Source organism: Gallus gallus, chromosome 18 (genome assembly GCF_016699485.2).
Source record: "Gallus gallus isolate bGalGal1 chromosome 18, bGalGal1.mat.broiler.GRCg7b, whole genome shotgun sequence".
In the NCBI taxonomy this organism is placed as follows: domain Eukaryota; kingdom Metazoa; phylum Chordata; class Aves; order Galliformes; family Phasianidae; genus Gallus; species Gallus gallus.
Window position 1 is genome coordinate 5,374,396 of NC_052549.1, and position 13,771 is coordinate 5,388,166.

Here is a 13,771-nt window from a genome sequence, read left to right on the forward strand (position 1 = left end):
AGCAACTGAAGGAAACACTGTCTTTTATTATACAATCAATAAGGAGCTCTCAGGGTTCCCATGAATCTCAGTATTACTGCAGCTTAATACACATGGATGCAACTGGTCTTTACCTCCAACTGTAGTACTGGCTGTCGTGGTTGTTGTAGAGGCAGCACTTGTTGTTGTGCCCTTCTTAGTGCCAGTCACAAATTCAATCTGGGAGAGACAAATAGGAGAAAGGTGGGGGGAGAAGATAAAGCCAAAGTTTTAATTTATGTGTATTTTTTAAAAAAGAAAAGAAAAAACCCTACAGAAATTAAGCTACACCTTTAGCATCAGGAGAATTGGTCTCAGAGCTGGCTGGCACACAGGAAGAAAGATGTGGACCTTAGCTCAAAGAATCCTGAAGCCATAATCATCAAGGTTCCCTGTGTCTCAGCTCTTAAGTCTGGTATGATAATCTGTCTGTCAACTGTTAAAAGCATAGGAACAACACAGAAAGGACAGATCCTGGTATTAAAATGTGCATTTATATCATCAGGAAACTGTGCTTTTTCCTTTAAAAAACTTGCAGGACAAGTCCCTACCTGCATAATTTACTGCAACTGCATCATAGCAGGAAACCTAGCAACAAGAGTTACAACAGCACGCAATCCCATATTTTCAAAACTGCAGATATGGGCGAGGACATAATCAGATACCTGGGTTACTGTGCCAAAAACAAAACCATACAGCAAGATACAGCATGCACAGCAAGAAAAGAACACCTCCAGGTACTGAGTATTAAAGGAGCCTTCTGCAATATTAGAAAGCAGTCTCTAAGTTTCAGCTAGATATCAGTTTTCCAATGCCAGCTGCTAGCTAAAACACAACGCCACTGCAGGACAGGGTGACAAGCCCAGACATACCCATTTAAAGTCAAAATATGCCCGACGTTTCTGGATATTAGAAGTAAGACAGCAATACCAAAAGAGAATAGAAAGCCCATATTCTCTCACAATGAGATATGATGAAGAAATTAAACTGTACCAGACTATGTATGGTACTAGGCAAAGTGTCACAGATTAAGAAAAAGGCTGTTCTTTACGGGACATCTTGTTTGTAACTGGCTTATGGTATACCATGTTATGAGCTCTGGCTTAAAAATACTGACAAAACAGGAAAAAGGCCAGTGGAATAAGCAGCCTAGAGAAACGGAGCTATAAGGAAGGGCAAACAACTTCATCTGCACAGCTTGGAAAAACGTTGTGCAAGAAGAGACAGAACCAGGCAAAATGAAGCATGGAGTGTAGTTCACAAAAAAAACAGCAAAGGAACAAAATGAAACTCAGCAGGGAAACAAACAAAATCCCTGCATCTCAGCCCTTGGCTTTGAATAGCTACCTTTGTGCGTTCCTTCTTGGCCTTCTCCAGTTTGTCCATTTCAATCTTCTGGGCTTTTGCTGAGAAAGAACAGAAGTTACAAGAAGCACTAGAAACAGTAAAGAGCTACCACTGTCTCACACACTCCCCTTCATAAGCAATCAAAAATTTCAAACTATACAAACTACCATAGAACTACCTATTGCTTTCTTTAAAAAGCATTACTGCTCAAAAATTAATGATTTCAGATGAAAACACTGCAGAACTAAATTAAGTGCTTCCCAGACTGATGAAGCAGCAGCAACATTCATGCACATCCAGCCAGAATGACAGAGTTAAAAAGCAGCATGTGATGCTTCTCATTTATGAAGGTGAAGGCTGCAATGCAGTTCGTTAACTACAAAACACAAAGAGCTAAGTTAGGACAGGAAAGAGAGATTTCCTGGAATTACCTAGTGCCTCATAATATGAGTCCTCTGACCAGCCATGAGGATCAAACATGTCCTAAAGATGAAAAAATAAAGTCACATTAGGGCTACTTCCACATATATAAAAACCCAGCTCAGAAATGTATGTTTTGCTTTTCACTGACAATATTACTGATGATTTCTCGTATTGCAGTGACAAAAGGATTATATCAGAGCTTTTATAGGACCACGTTCTGTTGAGGACGAATAAACAGCTTTGAAATCAAAAGGATGTTGGGGGTAAGATATGCATTCTTCTGCTGTTCAGCTTCCATTCCCTGCAGCAGTACACACTTCAGCAGTTTTTATTCAGAGTCATTATAGCAAAGTTGGAGGCACTGAGGCTCAGTACCACGTGAAAATGTTCACTTCAATACAGAGGATCAGACAAAAGTTCCTTTGCAGGACCTCTAAACAAGCAGGCTAAGGAAAGCCAAGAGTAAGAGCTCACAGCCCTACATCAGCTTTCACCCACTACCTTGACAGGTAAAATTACTGCACCTCACCTTTGGGTAATTTGTACCAAGTTCATCAATTGAACAGAACTGGATCAGCTTTTCATAGATGCTGCAACAAACAAACAAACAAGGACAGTTTACTTCTAGCTCATTCGTCCTCCTCTAAACGGAAACGTTTCAGCTTTTTACTAAAAGAAATTGTCACTTCTTGATGTTAAGAGTAAAACTAGAGTCTGTGCAGTTATGCTTGCTGCAGTGGATGCAGCATGCTGTTAAGCACATTATTTCCCACTTCCCTCAAGTCAATCTCCCAGCTCCCACAGCAGACACTTTCCACAGTATTTCATCCAGAGCATGTACAATACTCGAAAACCTATCTGAAATGCTAATCTAGTTACTGCACCAAAGAAGAGTTTTACTCTTCCAGTTGCAGTCAAATTACATCTCTCAATTTTGTAAGCAATAACACTTCTTGCTCAGGATTCTGTTCCTGCTACAGCTCCAACAAGGAGGAGAATTCCTTGATTTTGCTATGCAGTGCTTTGGAAAAGATGATGGCTCACCTGGGGTTGCGGAATTCCTTTTTCCTTTGAATGATGTAGTTCATATCCATGCCCTCTTTTATTTTCCTCTCATACAGCTTTTGAATCTTATCCTAAGGGAACAAGATTACAGGGTGAGCCAATACAGAAAGGGTGAGTGTTCCAGCTGACTATCCAAGCATACGTGTGGAAACAAGACAACTGAACCAGTGACCTCCTAGCACGCAGAAAGGATTCCACCTCTACCCTAAGGCCAGGCAGTTTGATTAGTACAGAAACTTCCTGCGTTAAGGTCTGACAGCATCTTCTCCGTGCTCGTGTGGGTAAGGCAATTCGCCTTTACACTTTCTGAAGGCTTCATTGATTAAAGGTTTGTATTCAAGGCATTAGTGCATGCTCCTTCCCTTCAGTAGATAGCAGAAACTAGTTCCAGAAGGGATAGGTGAATTCCATAAAGGCTCTCCCACAACATAGAGAGGCCATTCCACTCCTCTTCAGACTCCGATGGGCACCTGCTGTGCAGAAGTCAAGGCTCTTGCTTATGACTGAGAAACAGATGAGCAGAGCCAAGTTCTGCTCTGCCTACAGACACAACATGACCAGCAGGTACTGCTGGTGGGGAATGCTGACAGCCAAGCACTCTTAGGAATGCACTTTAAATCCCTCCTGAGAATATCTCACTAAAGTCATAAGCCAGGACTTCAGTCTTTCAAGATGGGAGAGGTGAGTCAGTTTTCCTTTGCTGCTTCTAGATAAGCTGCTTAATGTCTTCCTCTGTACAGGGAGTCAACTCAAAATACAAAACTGCCTGTTGTCTAAGCGTTTACTAACCGCTGAATAAAAGAGAACTGTTATAAAACTGGTATTTCAACCAACATTAAAAAAAGAGCTTCACAAGATAAATTTTCACCAGGTCTTTACAAAATCAGCATGAAAAAGTTACAGTCTTCACATGCAGTGCACATGTGGTAAGTCTGCAGGATTATTTGCAAAAAGGAAGCTAATTTGCAGAGTTGAAATGACTGAATAGCTGTCCCCTTTTGTGCCCTTCCCTTGGGTGCAGCAACACAGTTCACATTCATAATGTCCACAAATAAGAAACCAGTAGGTCACTTTCATAACAAGGAATATTCCCTTTGACCAAGTTCAAGGTATAGTTTATTAGGAGAAAAGCTAACAGAAGAAGAAACACATTAACAGTAACATTCTGAATCTGAAGAGCAATCCCATCCCCTTACTTAAAGTGCTCTAAGATGTGGTTTGACCCTCCAACAGAGGACAAGTTCTCTCCTTTGATTTTACACTGTAAACTGCTGTCAAAGGGGAAGAAAATCTGCTTTAGTGTGTCTGTGCTCTCAAGCTCTGTTCATTCCTCAGATCTAACACACTAACTCATTGATGTCAGAAGAATAGAATCCTCCTACAGCATGCAAGGACAAATGGGTGTGCCCAGGTATACTGAGTGGAGAAGAAAGAGTGATCTGGATTGGTGAGTCACTCTGAATCACCATTCCACGTTAGCAACTTACTTTATAGAGCATTCCAGAAGTGATTCTTTACTCATATTCTTACTGGGCAAATAACTGCAGTTAAATCTCAAATGAGTGTCAGAAAACAGCAGTCAGTGTTTTCATTTGCCCTCTGTTGGGAATAGGAAAACAGGGCAGAAAGTGCTTTTGCCCTTCTCCTAGGACAGGATTTTGTTATATAGAGGAGACTACGTAATTTTGCTCAGACCACAAACCAAGGACTGCCATCAGCAAACACTCAGACCAACTCCTTTGTGCATGCTGCAAGTTGGATACAGGGAATACTCCAAACGGGCATTACCATTTCTGCCCCAAACTCAGAGCCAGAGGATCAGTTAGTAACACTGTAAGTCTTAGACTGGTATGAATCAAGTCCCTAACAACATTTTTTGTTAATTAACACCCAACTGACGAATAGTCTTACACCACAAGAGTTCAGACTCTCATGGAAGGAAACCATGACAGAGTTTTGCACCAATTAAGTTGGTTATTGAGATTACTTGGATGTAAACCAGTGAAAACACGCAACTGTTTTCTTTCACTGCCTCTAGGTTACCAGCATGCCCTCTGAATGCTTATCATCCAGCGACATGTAGGTGGAGAAAGAATCTAGCCAATGCTGCCTCAACTATTCCAGTAAGGGGATTCTCAGATCCATGCAGAATAACAGTGATTTGTTCTCCCCTTAAGAGCTGAATTTGCTGAAGTCAGAGGACAGCAGCCTTCACAGTAAACTTTACTTCTGTATTGCTGGTGAGATCAAGAGCCATCTTAAAGTATGACCTATGCAGACTGTGGAAAACAACTTTAAGCTAATGTGAGATTCCTAAGCTAGAATTCCTGTAAAATTAAAAACAACAACAACAACAAAACATAGTGCATAAACTCACTGTGTTAGGAACTCAGCGATAATGCTGGATTTTTGACTTGTAGAAAAAGACTGAGCAGAGTTTCCAAACATCCCCCCCTCCCTGCTGAAACATTTTCCAACTTTCCACTTTCTATACCAACCTGCAAGTGGTTAGAACATCTGCCAGGAGGCTCAGGAGGGATTCTGATCTCATCTGGAGACATGTTCCGCACTCTTTCTGAAAAAGAAGCTGTAGAGAGCAAACCAGGCATGAGTTCTGGTACTATGGAAGGGACTTAAAGCCATGCAGGACACTGAAACGTTCTATGCCCTTGCTAGTATGATGACCAGTGAAATAGAATGAGTGAAGGCAACTGGAATTACATTAACTGGTACTTGTGGCATTTTCAAAGTACTGAGCAGGAAACAACTAACCTAAGGCTAAATCACTGGCAGAATAACAGGATGCTTGCTTGATCAGTGTCTACCTTATACTGTGGCTTTGTCACACTCAGGATTGAAGTTTTATTCTAAGGTGTCTTTTTTAATCTCAGAGCAGATCTGGAAAAAGCAAGAATACTTCCCACTCCAGCTGGGATTGTTGGTAAGATCCTCAAAGGCAAAGGATCTGCTGAGGAATACGAGTATATTTATGGAACATTCATCTATCACCCTGCATTGTGGACAACACATCAAGCTCTTCACTAACCCAGGTTTTCTATTTACACTTCAAAGTCCTGCTCTAAACAGCCCAGATAATCTTGTGGTAGTCTGATTCTTTGTGAGCATCCTAAGTGTGTTGAGTACCACAGAGCAAACCTAAAGCAGCCTGGCTCATTGCCATTTTTTGGGACATTACCTGTTCGGATCCTCTTCCCTTCAAGACCTACCTACATGAACCAAAATGGTTCAAGAAGCAAACAACCCTCACCAAAGCTGTAGGGAGTTAACCACAAGAAACTGCATTTCATCCTTAAGTTAATATTTCCTTAAGGGGCACTTTGATCCTTGCTTACAGAGTCAGGCTATTACTAGAAAGAACAACAAGTCCTGCAGGACCAAGAACAGACCAGCACAGAGTGCCAGCTTCCTACAGCTGTTTGTGTTGGGATATACCATTACAGTACCTGATTGCTCCATAATGATTAGTGTACAAAAATATCAGCAAAAGAAACAGTCACATTCCATCTATTACTGGCTGCCCTCCCACTCAGTTACAGGAAACCCAGGCAGCTTTCTAGCTGAAGTCTTAGAGCAGAGCACTGTGCCACATTTAAGCCGTTGGGATTGTTTTCAACCATAATTAGTACAGGGAATCACAGTCTGTAGTGGAAAGAAAGACCTGACACCAGCACAGCAGTTGTATTGAGCAAGTCTTTCACATCTGTGGCTCTCCAGTTGTATATGTTGGAATAAAAGCTCCTTGAACTGAAAATCTAGCATACTCGAGTCCAGCTCCTTTGACTTAATGCCCAGCCGTTCCCAAAGGGCAAACACTGGCATTTGAACACAGCACACACTTCTGCCTTCCAGCACAGACCATCAGATAGCTGAGGTTGCAGATAATCAGCATTACACCCGTTCAGTGCTACTCCAGTTTCTGGTTCTTTTACAAAAATGTGAGAGACTATAAAGGACACCAAGGATGATATCCTTTGGGGATGCAAAGCCAGCAGGCGACCATTTATTCTCTTTGACCAAGATGTTGTTGAGGGTTAAATTCCTCAGCGGTTGCTTGCAATGAACAAAAAGTGTCCTTTGGCATTTACTAAGAGGGGGCCTCTATGGAGGAAGGAAGCTTGCCAGAGTCCCTACAGAAAGGCAGGGAAACTCCGTGACAACAAGGCAGACGTTTGTTGTAAGTTACAGTTGCTGGTTGGATGGCATAGCTTCTAATTTAATTAGAGTTCCAGGAACCCTGAGAGACAGTAGCAAATAGACAGAGGTGTTCATAATAGAAAGCACACCAGGCTTTCCGGAAAAGGAGAAAGCTGATTAATGGCTTAAGAAATTCACAGCATCAGCAGGAACATTACAAAAATAAAAATAAAAAGGCCACAAACCAGACTTCACAAGGCAAAGAAATAACGTAAAAAGCAAGCCTAGCTCTGGACTGGACATCCCAGTAGCTCCTTATCTTCACAGATGACAAGAAAAGCCACAGGGAAGGAACACATTTATGGGTAGGGGCACTGTGGGCTCAAACTTGGGAACTACAATACCAACCTTGGCCCAGAACTCCACAAGGCAGTAAGTACATTCAGCAATCAATTCAAAGCTCCCATGAAACAGCAATGACACTGGAGGGTGAACAAGAGCTCCCACTGACACAACACATTTTTGCCCACAACTTTCCAGGTTTTAGTGTTCATTTGCCCTTTTGTTTGAGCCAGGTTAAAACAACCATTTATCAGCATTATATTGATGGGGGAAAGCATCTCAGTAGTTTATAATGAAGTGGAAGAAAGACACCTTTGGCTACAGCTTTCCCACTGTACGTGCACCATGTTCCACCTGGCAAATCCAGCACAGACATGAGCACAGGAACATTCAGCATTACTCAGTTATTTCATCACATCATAGCCAGTTTGAGAAGCCACATCATTAGGAAGCAAAAGATGAGTTTTACCCCTTCAGGCTTATATACAGTAAAAAATTGCAAATAATTCATGCCCTTGAGCAGTCTTCCAACTTCTTCTCCAAACAGGTATCAAGCAAGGCCAACTCCACAGCCACTTCCTACCAAGCCACCTCTGTAGAGGAAGGGGCAGTGTGGATTGTCATTCAAAAGGATCCTGGAACTTGTACGTATATCCACAGGCTCCTGTGCAAGAGATTTTGTGTTTTCCAAGTCCCAAGCACTGCTTTCCACTGGCTATGCAGTGTAAATGGACAGCTAACGCCAAGGTGTGTCCTCACAGGATACATCCAACTGCTTTGTATATCCTGTTATTTCAGCCCAGATCTAAGCTTTACTTTTACATGACTCAGTGGCAGTGACACTGGCTGCAGATTCCAATTGGTGCAATTGCTGGCTCACTGCCTAGAGGATCTCCACGTGGGAACCTCAGGAAGTTGGCCGTTGGCATGATTAATCTCTCCAGGCACACCCAAGTTCTGGCTCACGATAAGTAAATATTCTTCCCTAATCAGATTTATAGCACAGGGAAAGAGCATTTTCAAGAACTAGGGTTGTAAAACACAGGTCCCATAATCCAGCTGGGGGTTCAAGGCCATAAGGAGCCAAGGTAGTGCCATGCCAGAAACTCAAAGAATCCTACTTGTGAAGAAGGATGTGGCTACTACTCATGCTCAGTTCGTGCATCCTTCCATGAGCTGATCTACAAGATAAAAGAGGAAATCCTCAGCAGAAGCAATAGGTGCTTCTAGCTTTTTGTGTTGTGAGTGCAGACAGCGATGTGAGATGTACAGCTGTACCTGGGCTACAGGGCCATAGCACAGCCAACTATCAGTGCATACCTAGCAAAGATTCAGCATCTCTGTAGACAACTGAGGATATCTGCTTGCCAGATCCTGAGGAGGCAGATGGATATAGTGCTTCCATTCAATTGTCAGCTTCAGATAGGTGGGTTATTTGGCCACTATATACAAGAGTACAAAGAGATGTTGCATAGCAGGGCAGAAAGTGCCATACTGTGTGCTCAGTTAATTCCAGAATGACTGCTCACAGCCCAAAGGCTATGCCGGAGACAGGCAAGAGAGCAAACAAACTCTGATTCTTACAAATGAGCATGAAGTCATAAAGAGCAGAGAAAACCAAATGAATAGAGAGCATAGGAGGAGCTGGCTGGAGCTGGGGACCCTGAGATGTCGATCACTTGAGGTCCAGTAAAGCATCTTGCTTCGGCTTTCTGAACAGCACTGCTCCCCAGGTAGGACTGAAATCTCTTGTCCCCTTTTCAAGGTTCACTTGTGGTTGCCTAAGAAGCAGCATACAAGGGATTACAGGCAGTATCAAGTGCCAGACTGTCGTCTATAATGGTCACGCTATGCAAAGAAAAAAAACATAATAACAAGCAAAGACCTGGAGGGGGCAATCAGAGGGGCACAGCTTTCCCCTCGAGAAAACACAAACTACTGGTGCCTGGTCTCTAAAACTGCATTCTTTGGCACTCTAACGAAGTCTGCTTGGCATAAACCAGGGTGTGTGGGTTTCTAATTTCCTGGCACCAGAACAGCCAAATCACAGGGAAGAAGTGGAGGCAACAACATACCACTGAATCACCCATCCATGGGAGGACACTAGTTCCCTTTCTGCTCTGTGGGCTGAGAAATGCAGAAAAAGACCTGCAACTCAGCCATATTTTCTGTTGCTCTGAACACTGACTTTGTGCTGAGATATCCTAAGAGTTGGGAGAACATTTCTTATAGTCCAAAAGGTAAACAACTATGCTGCAAAGAAATTCAAGAAGGAAAACAAACAGTATAGAAGTACTGTTTTGCAAGGCTGCAGAAAACAGCAAATGCAGACAACAGCAAATGCAGACATGCTGTTAGCATTATGTACTCTTCAGAGTGCTACAGAAGAAAAAAAAAAACATTGGGGCAAAAATGTATCAAAAACCATTTCATATATGCTCCCTTCTCAACCACAGGGGAGTTACTGCTGCAAACCTCCCCTCACTGTCTTTCAGGCTATGGCTACACAATCATTAGTTCTGCATGAAACAAGACAACCATGCAGTTTCCTAAGTGCTCATCCCAGCTGGTTTTTGTGCCAAATTTAGTGCTCATGTTCCACGTGCTAAGCAGATGAGGGAATAGGTCCAGCTGGGAAGCTCACAGGGGAAAAAAAAAAGAATAAGGAAGGTGGATCAGTTGAATTTACCACTCAGGTGAACTCAGAGCACACAGACTTCAGCACTGCATCCAGTGGACGTAAAACAGAACATTACTTTTGACAGGAGCCAGTATTAATGCTGTACCTAAGCAGCTGCATAACCATAGACTTTAATGATGGTGACGCTGAACAACAACGTCAGGTTATCTGAGAAGGGCAAACCACAAGCTTTTAATGGAAAAAGCTATTTTGAAAAACTTCTGAGAGACACTTACGCTTCCACAGACTGATATTAGAATTTCAGATAGGCAGATTGAAGCAGTTCTTTGCTTTGCATTGGAAAATCTTGCACCTTTTTCCATTCAAGAGCTCTAATTCTAAAAGCTCAAGCTTCCTGGGAGGGAGTGGTTTTTATATTACACTAAGCAAAAGGCTTAGTGCAACAATTCCTTTTCAACTAGATAAGATATGGCCTAATGCAAAGGACCTACAGAGTCCAGTACAGCAAGTATGCCAGCTTACACAAAGCTAGCCTAAATGTGCCCTGTGCATGCCACAACTGGAAGAGGATATGAAAGTTGTGTTACAACCTTAACCCAGGCCTGTGACTTACCAATACTGTCCCCTGTTAGTATCTGACATTGTAATGAGTGCTCTCTGTGCAGCTCTCAAACCTGCATGCAAGCCTTGGTTATCATGAGATACACAAGATTCAGTCTCATCTCCTGAATGGAGCACTCATTGGGACAAAGTAGACTGATGGAACTGTAATCTGAGTCTTATACTTGAATGAAGAAAGATCTTAACACTACATTTCTCTACAAACACAGAGCTTCACTCACGTGTAAAGCAGAGAATAAAGGGCAGATGGTTTTCAGATATTCCTCTTTACTTTCCACCCCACATACAGTTGTCTCATTTGTGTTTTTAATGTTAATTTTGGGGCACATTAGCAGTCTGGAAGAAGATTTCTATGGCATTCTGTGATAAGACCGGTCAAAGGAGTTTTGCCCTCTAAAAGATGATTATTTCAATATAGGTATTGGGTTGGTGCAAAGTCTGGGCAGGCCAACTGAGAGGGGTTTAAGTGCAAAAAATTCAGAGTGATGACTATGTTAAGGGCCACAACTTAGCATCTAAGTATTTACTGCCCAATATCTTATTTTACATTTACTACAGTGTGGCTGAAATACTACAGCTTAGCCTGGAAAAGCTGGCTTGATGGATAATGATTTTTTATGGCACTACTATATGCTACCATACAACTGTACAAGTAACCTCAGGAAGAAAGGGTTAGTGTGAGATAGAGTGATGAGCTTCAACACAAAATACAACAGCATTTTATAGCCCCACAGAGATCAATTAGAGGTCTCTATTTCAAGCTGATGGCACTGGATTTTTCCAAGATTTTTTTCCAAATCTAATAATGGTGCAATGAATGAGATGTCACATATAATTTCCAACAACCATTGCAAAGCACACAGTACATCACAACACCTATACATTACTACACTGAACTTTTTGAAGTCACAGAGCAAAACATCCATCCTCACTCCTGCTTATACCAACTCTCACAAAGGTATCTAGAAAAAGCTACAGCTTTATTGGTTTTGGGCTCACCTACAAAAACACCAATGCTACTCTTTACATCTCTCTGAAACATGCAATATATTTTCAGGCGTGGTACTTTTCCCAAAAGATGACTGCATTGGGAAAATTCCACTGATGTAAAACACCAGAGGCAGTAACTCAAACTACAGCATCGCCAGGACAGAGTAAAGATGCTTTTCTGTTGGTTTTCCTTTTTCTCCATACTTACAAAAGGGAGAACCTAGAAGGCCTAACTTGGAAGAAAATTGAATACTTCTGAACAAACTTACCAACTAGCTCCTGAGGATCTCTTTTCTCCAGTTCTGAGAATTCCTGGGAAAAAGGGAACAGAAACAGATTTCCATTAACATATACTTCCAATCTAACAAGCTATGTTGTCCATTTGTTTAGAAACTTACATCTTACTTCTGAGACAAAAGAATATCAATTAAAAATGAAATCCATTTTATTAGATAATAGAGCAATGTTTGTAACATGGAAAGTCAAAGCCTAACAGGATGCACCATTTCCTTTCAAAGCTGGAGTCTAAATTTAATCAGAAGAATTGGGATTTTGTTCCTTTGAGTCCCAAACACTCAGCTCCTTTTGAGTTCTGCAAAAACTACAGCAACTGAAGGCTTCCCTCAAAACAGATCAGGCCATAAATTCTTCATTTTTTGGTGCCTGGCCCTTGGCACAGGCCAAGAGTCAATGTTTCAGAGCGTTCACATTTGGGAAGAATGCTCTGCTGGCAAGTCTGTCTTGGTTACTGCTTTCCAGGAGTGATACAGCCGATCTGTTCATCCAGGAACTCCAGGGCAAACCACTGACTTGCATACTCTGTTTAGAGACCTTCAACACAGCCTATCAGACCTTCCTTAGTTACGCTAATATAAATTAAGGCAGCTTCAATTGCAGGAGCACAGCACATGTTTGTACTACAGTCTGCTAAGCAGGAGCGTCATGCAGGACAAGACATTTTTAAATAGGCTTTCACCACATTGAGAGTAACATTCAAGCATTTTGGTACTTATGTTAAGCCCCAAGGGAGCCACAAGCAATACCGTTTCAGCACCAAGCTCCTGAAACAGTATCAGCTGTATCCTAACATTGTCCTGCCCCCCTGCCTCCCTCCCCAAGACTTTTTGTGACTCACTGGACTGTGAGTCCAAAATTCCTCAGTGCCTCTGAACACAGAAGCTATTCATTCAACCTGACACAGACAAAATGCTGTCTCCTCGCTGCTTGGTAACCAGGCTCTACATCCCCTCCTTTACCCCATTTGCAGTCAGGTGAGAGACGGACAAGGTGAGGCGAACGGAGCGAGGTCAGCATCTGGGAACAGGCTGGGTCAAATTCATCCTGAAAACTCACCAATTTCCAGAGAAACCAAAGCCCTCATAGAGCAGAAAAACAAATTCTTTGTGTGTCACTTGCTGCTCTGTGGCATTTTTTTTTATAGTCATTCATGAAAAAAAGCACTGTTTCTCCCTGAGTATGCTTGGATCACAATAATAAAAGGCTGAAGTTATTTTAGAATAAAGAAAAGGACACGAAGGAACACGCATCTCCTTGCTGGCCAGCTGGCGAGGCACCAGGATCCCAGCACAGCTTCCAGCCGCTCTAAGCCAACGCTCTTGATGTAACACATCAACACCTCTTCTCCACCCAGGGTTCTTCAGAACAGCAGGGGAAAGAGATAAATGAGAAACACAGCATTTCAAGCAGGACGTGCCATGAGAAGGAGCTCTCTGGTGGGAGCACTGGATATAAATTCAGCTGCGCCCTCCATAGACCCAGCGTTAAAGGGGTGAGCCTCACTTTACCACCAGGGAAATGGAGATGGTTCCACAGTAACTATCAGATTATGAGGACAAATTCAGATTGGTATGGAAGTGTTGCTGGAAAGGTTCGTAAGCTTTCCTTATATCTGTAGCTCTATATCCAGGAGTAATATAATCACCCATTAGGCAGCAAACATTAGGTCAGAAGGCTGCTCTGCCTCCTTGAGGGGGAGAACTTGCTGCCTACATATTTAGGTTTTCACCTTGGTTTGAAACAGTGAACAAATATTTGGTGGGATGAAAGGAGGGCTGCCACTGTTCCAATCTTAACTGAATTACATTGTACCAACTTCTCAACTTCTTGTTTCAAACAGACTTGAGAGGGAACAGGAAGAAACAGACTGCC

At 42.3% G+C, this 13,771-nt stretch overlaps 1 protein-coding gene across 3 annotated transcripts in view; it reads right to left on the reverse strand.

Moving 5' to 3' along the window:
• The window catches only part of SAP30BP (SAP30 binding protein), a 34,658-nt gene that overhangs the window by 6,577 nt on the left and 14,310 nt on the right, over positions 1 to 13,771 (reverse strand). For all 3 annotated transcript variants that reach the window (XR_006931748.1, XM_415631.8, XM_004946141.5), the window contains 7 exons: positions 11,872 to 11,914; positions 5,352 to 5,440; positions 2,833 to 2,924; positions 2,318 to 2,378; positions 1,797 to 1,848; positions 1,366 to 1,424; positions 114 to 198 (listed from right to left, as the gene is read on the reverse strand). Coding sequence is in view for 2 of the 3 variants with exons in the window: in XM_415631.8 (XP_415631.4) it covers positions 114 to 198; positions 1,366 to 1,424; positions 1,797 to 1,848; positions 2,318 to 2,378; positions 2,833 to 2,924; positions 5,352 to 5,440; positions 11,872 to 11,914 (481 nt within the window). In the remaining variant the exon portion in view is untranslated. The remainder of the gene's footprint in view (positions 1 to 113; positions 199 to 1,365; positions 1,425 to 1,796; positions 1,849 to 2,317; positions 2,379 to 2,832; positions 2,925 to 5,351; positions 5,441 to 11,871; positions 11,915 to 13,771) is intronic.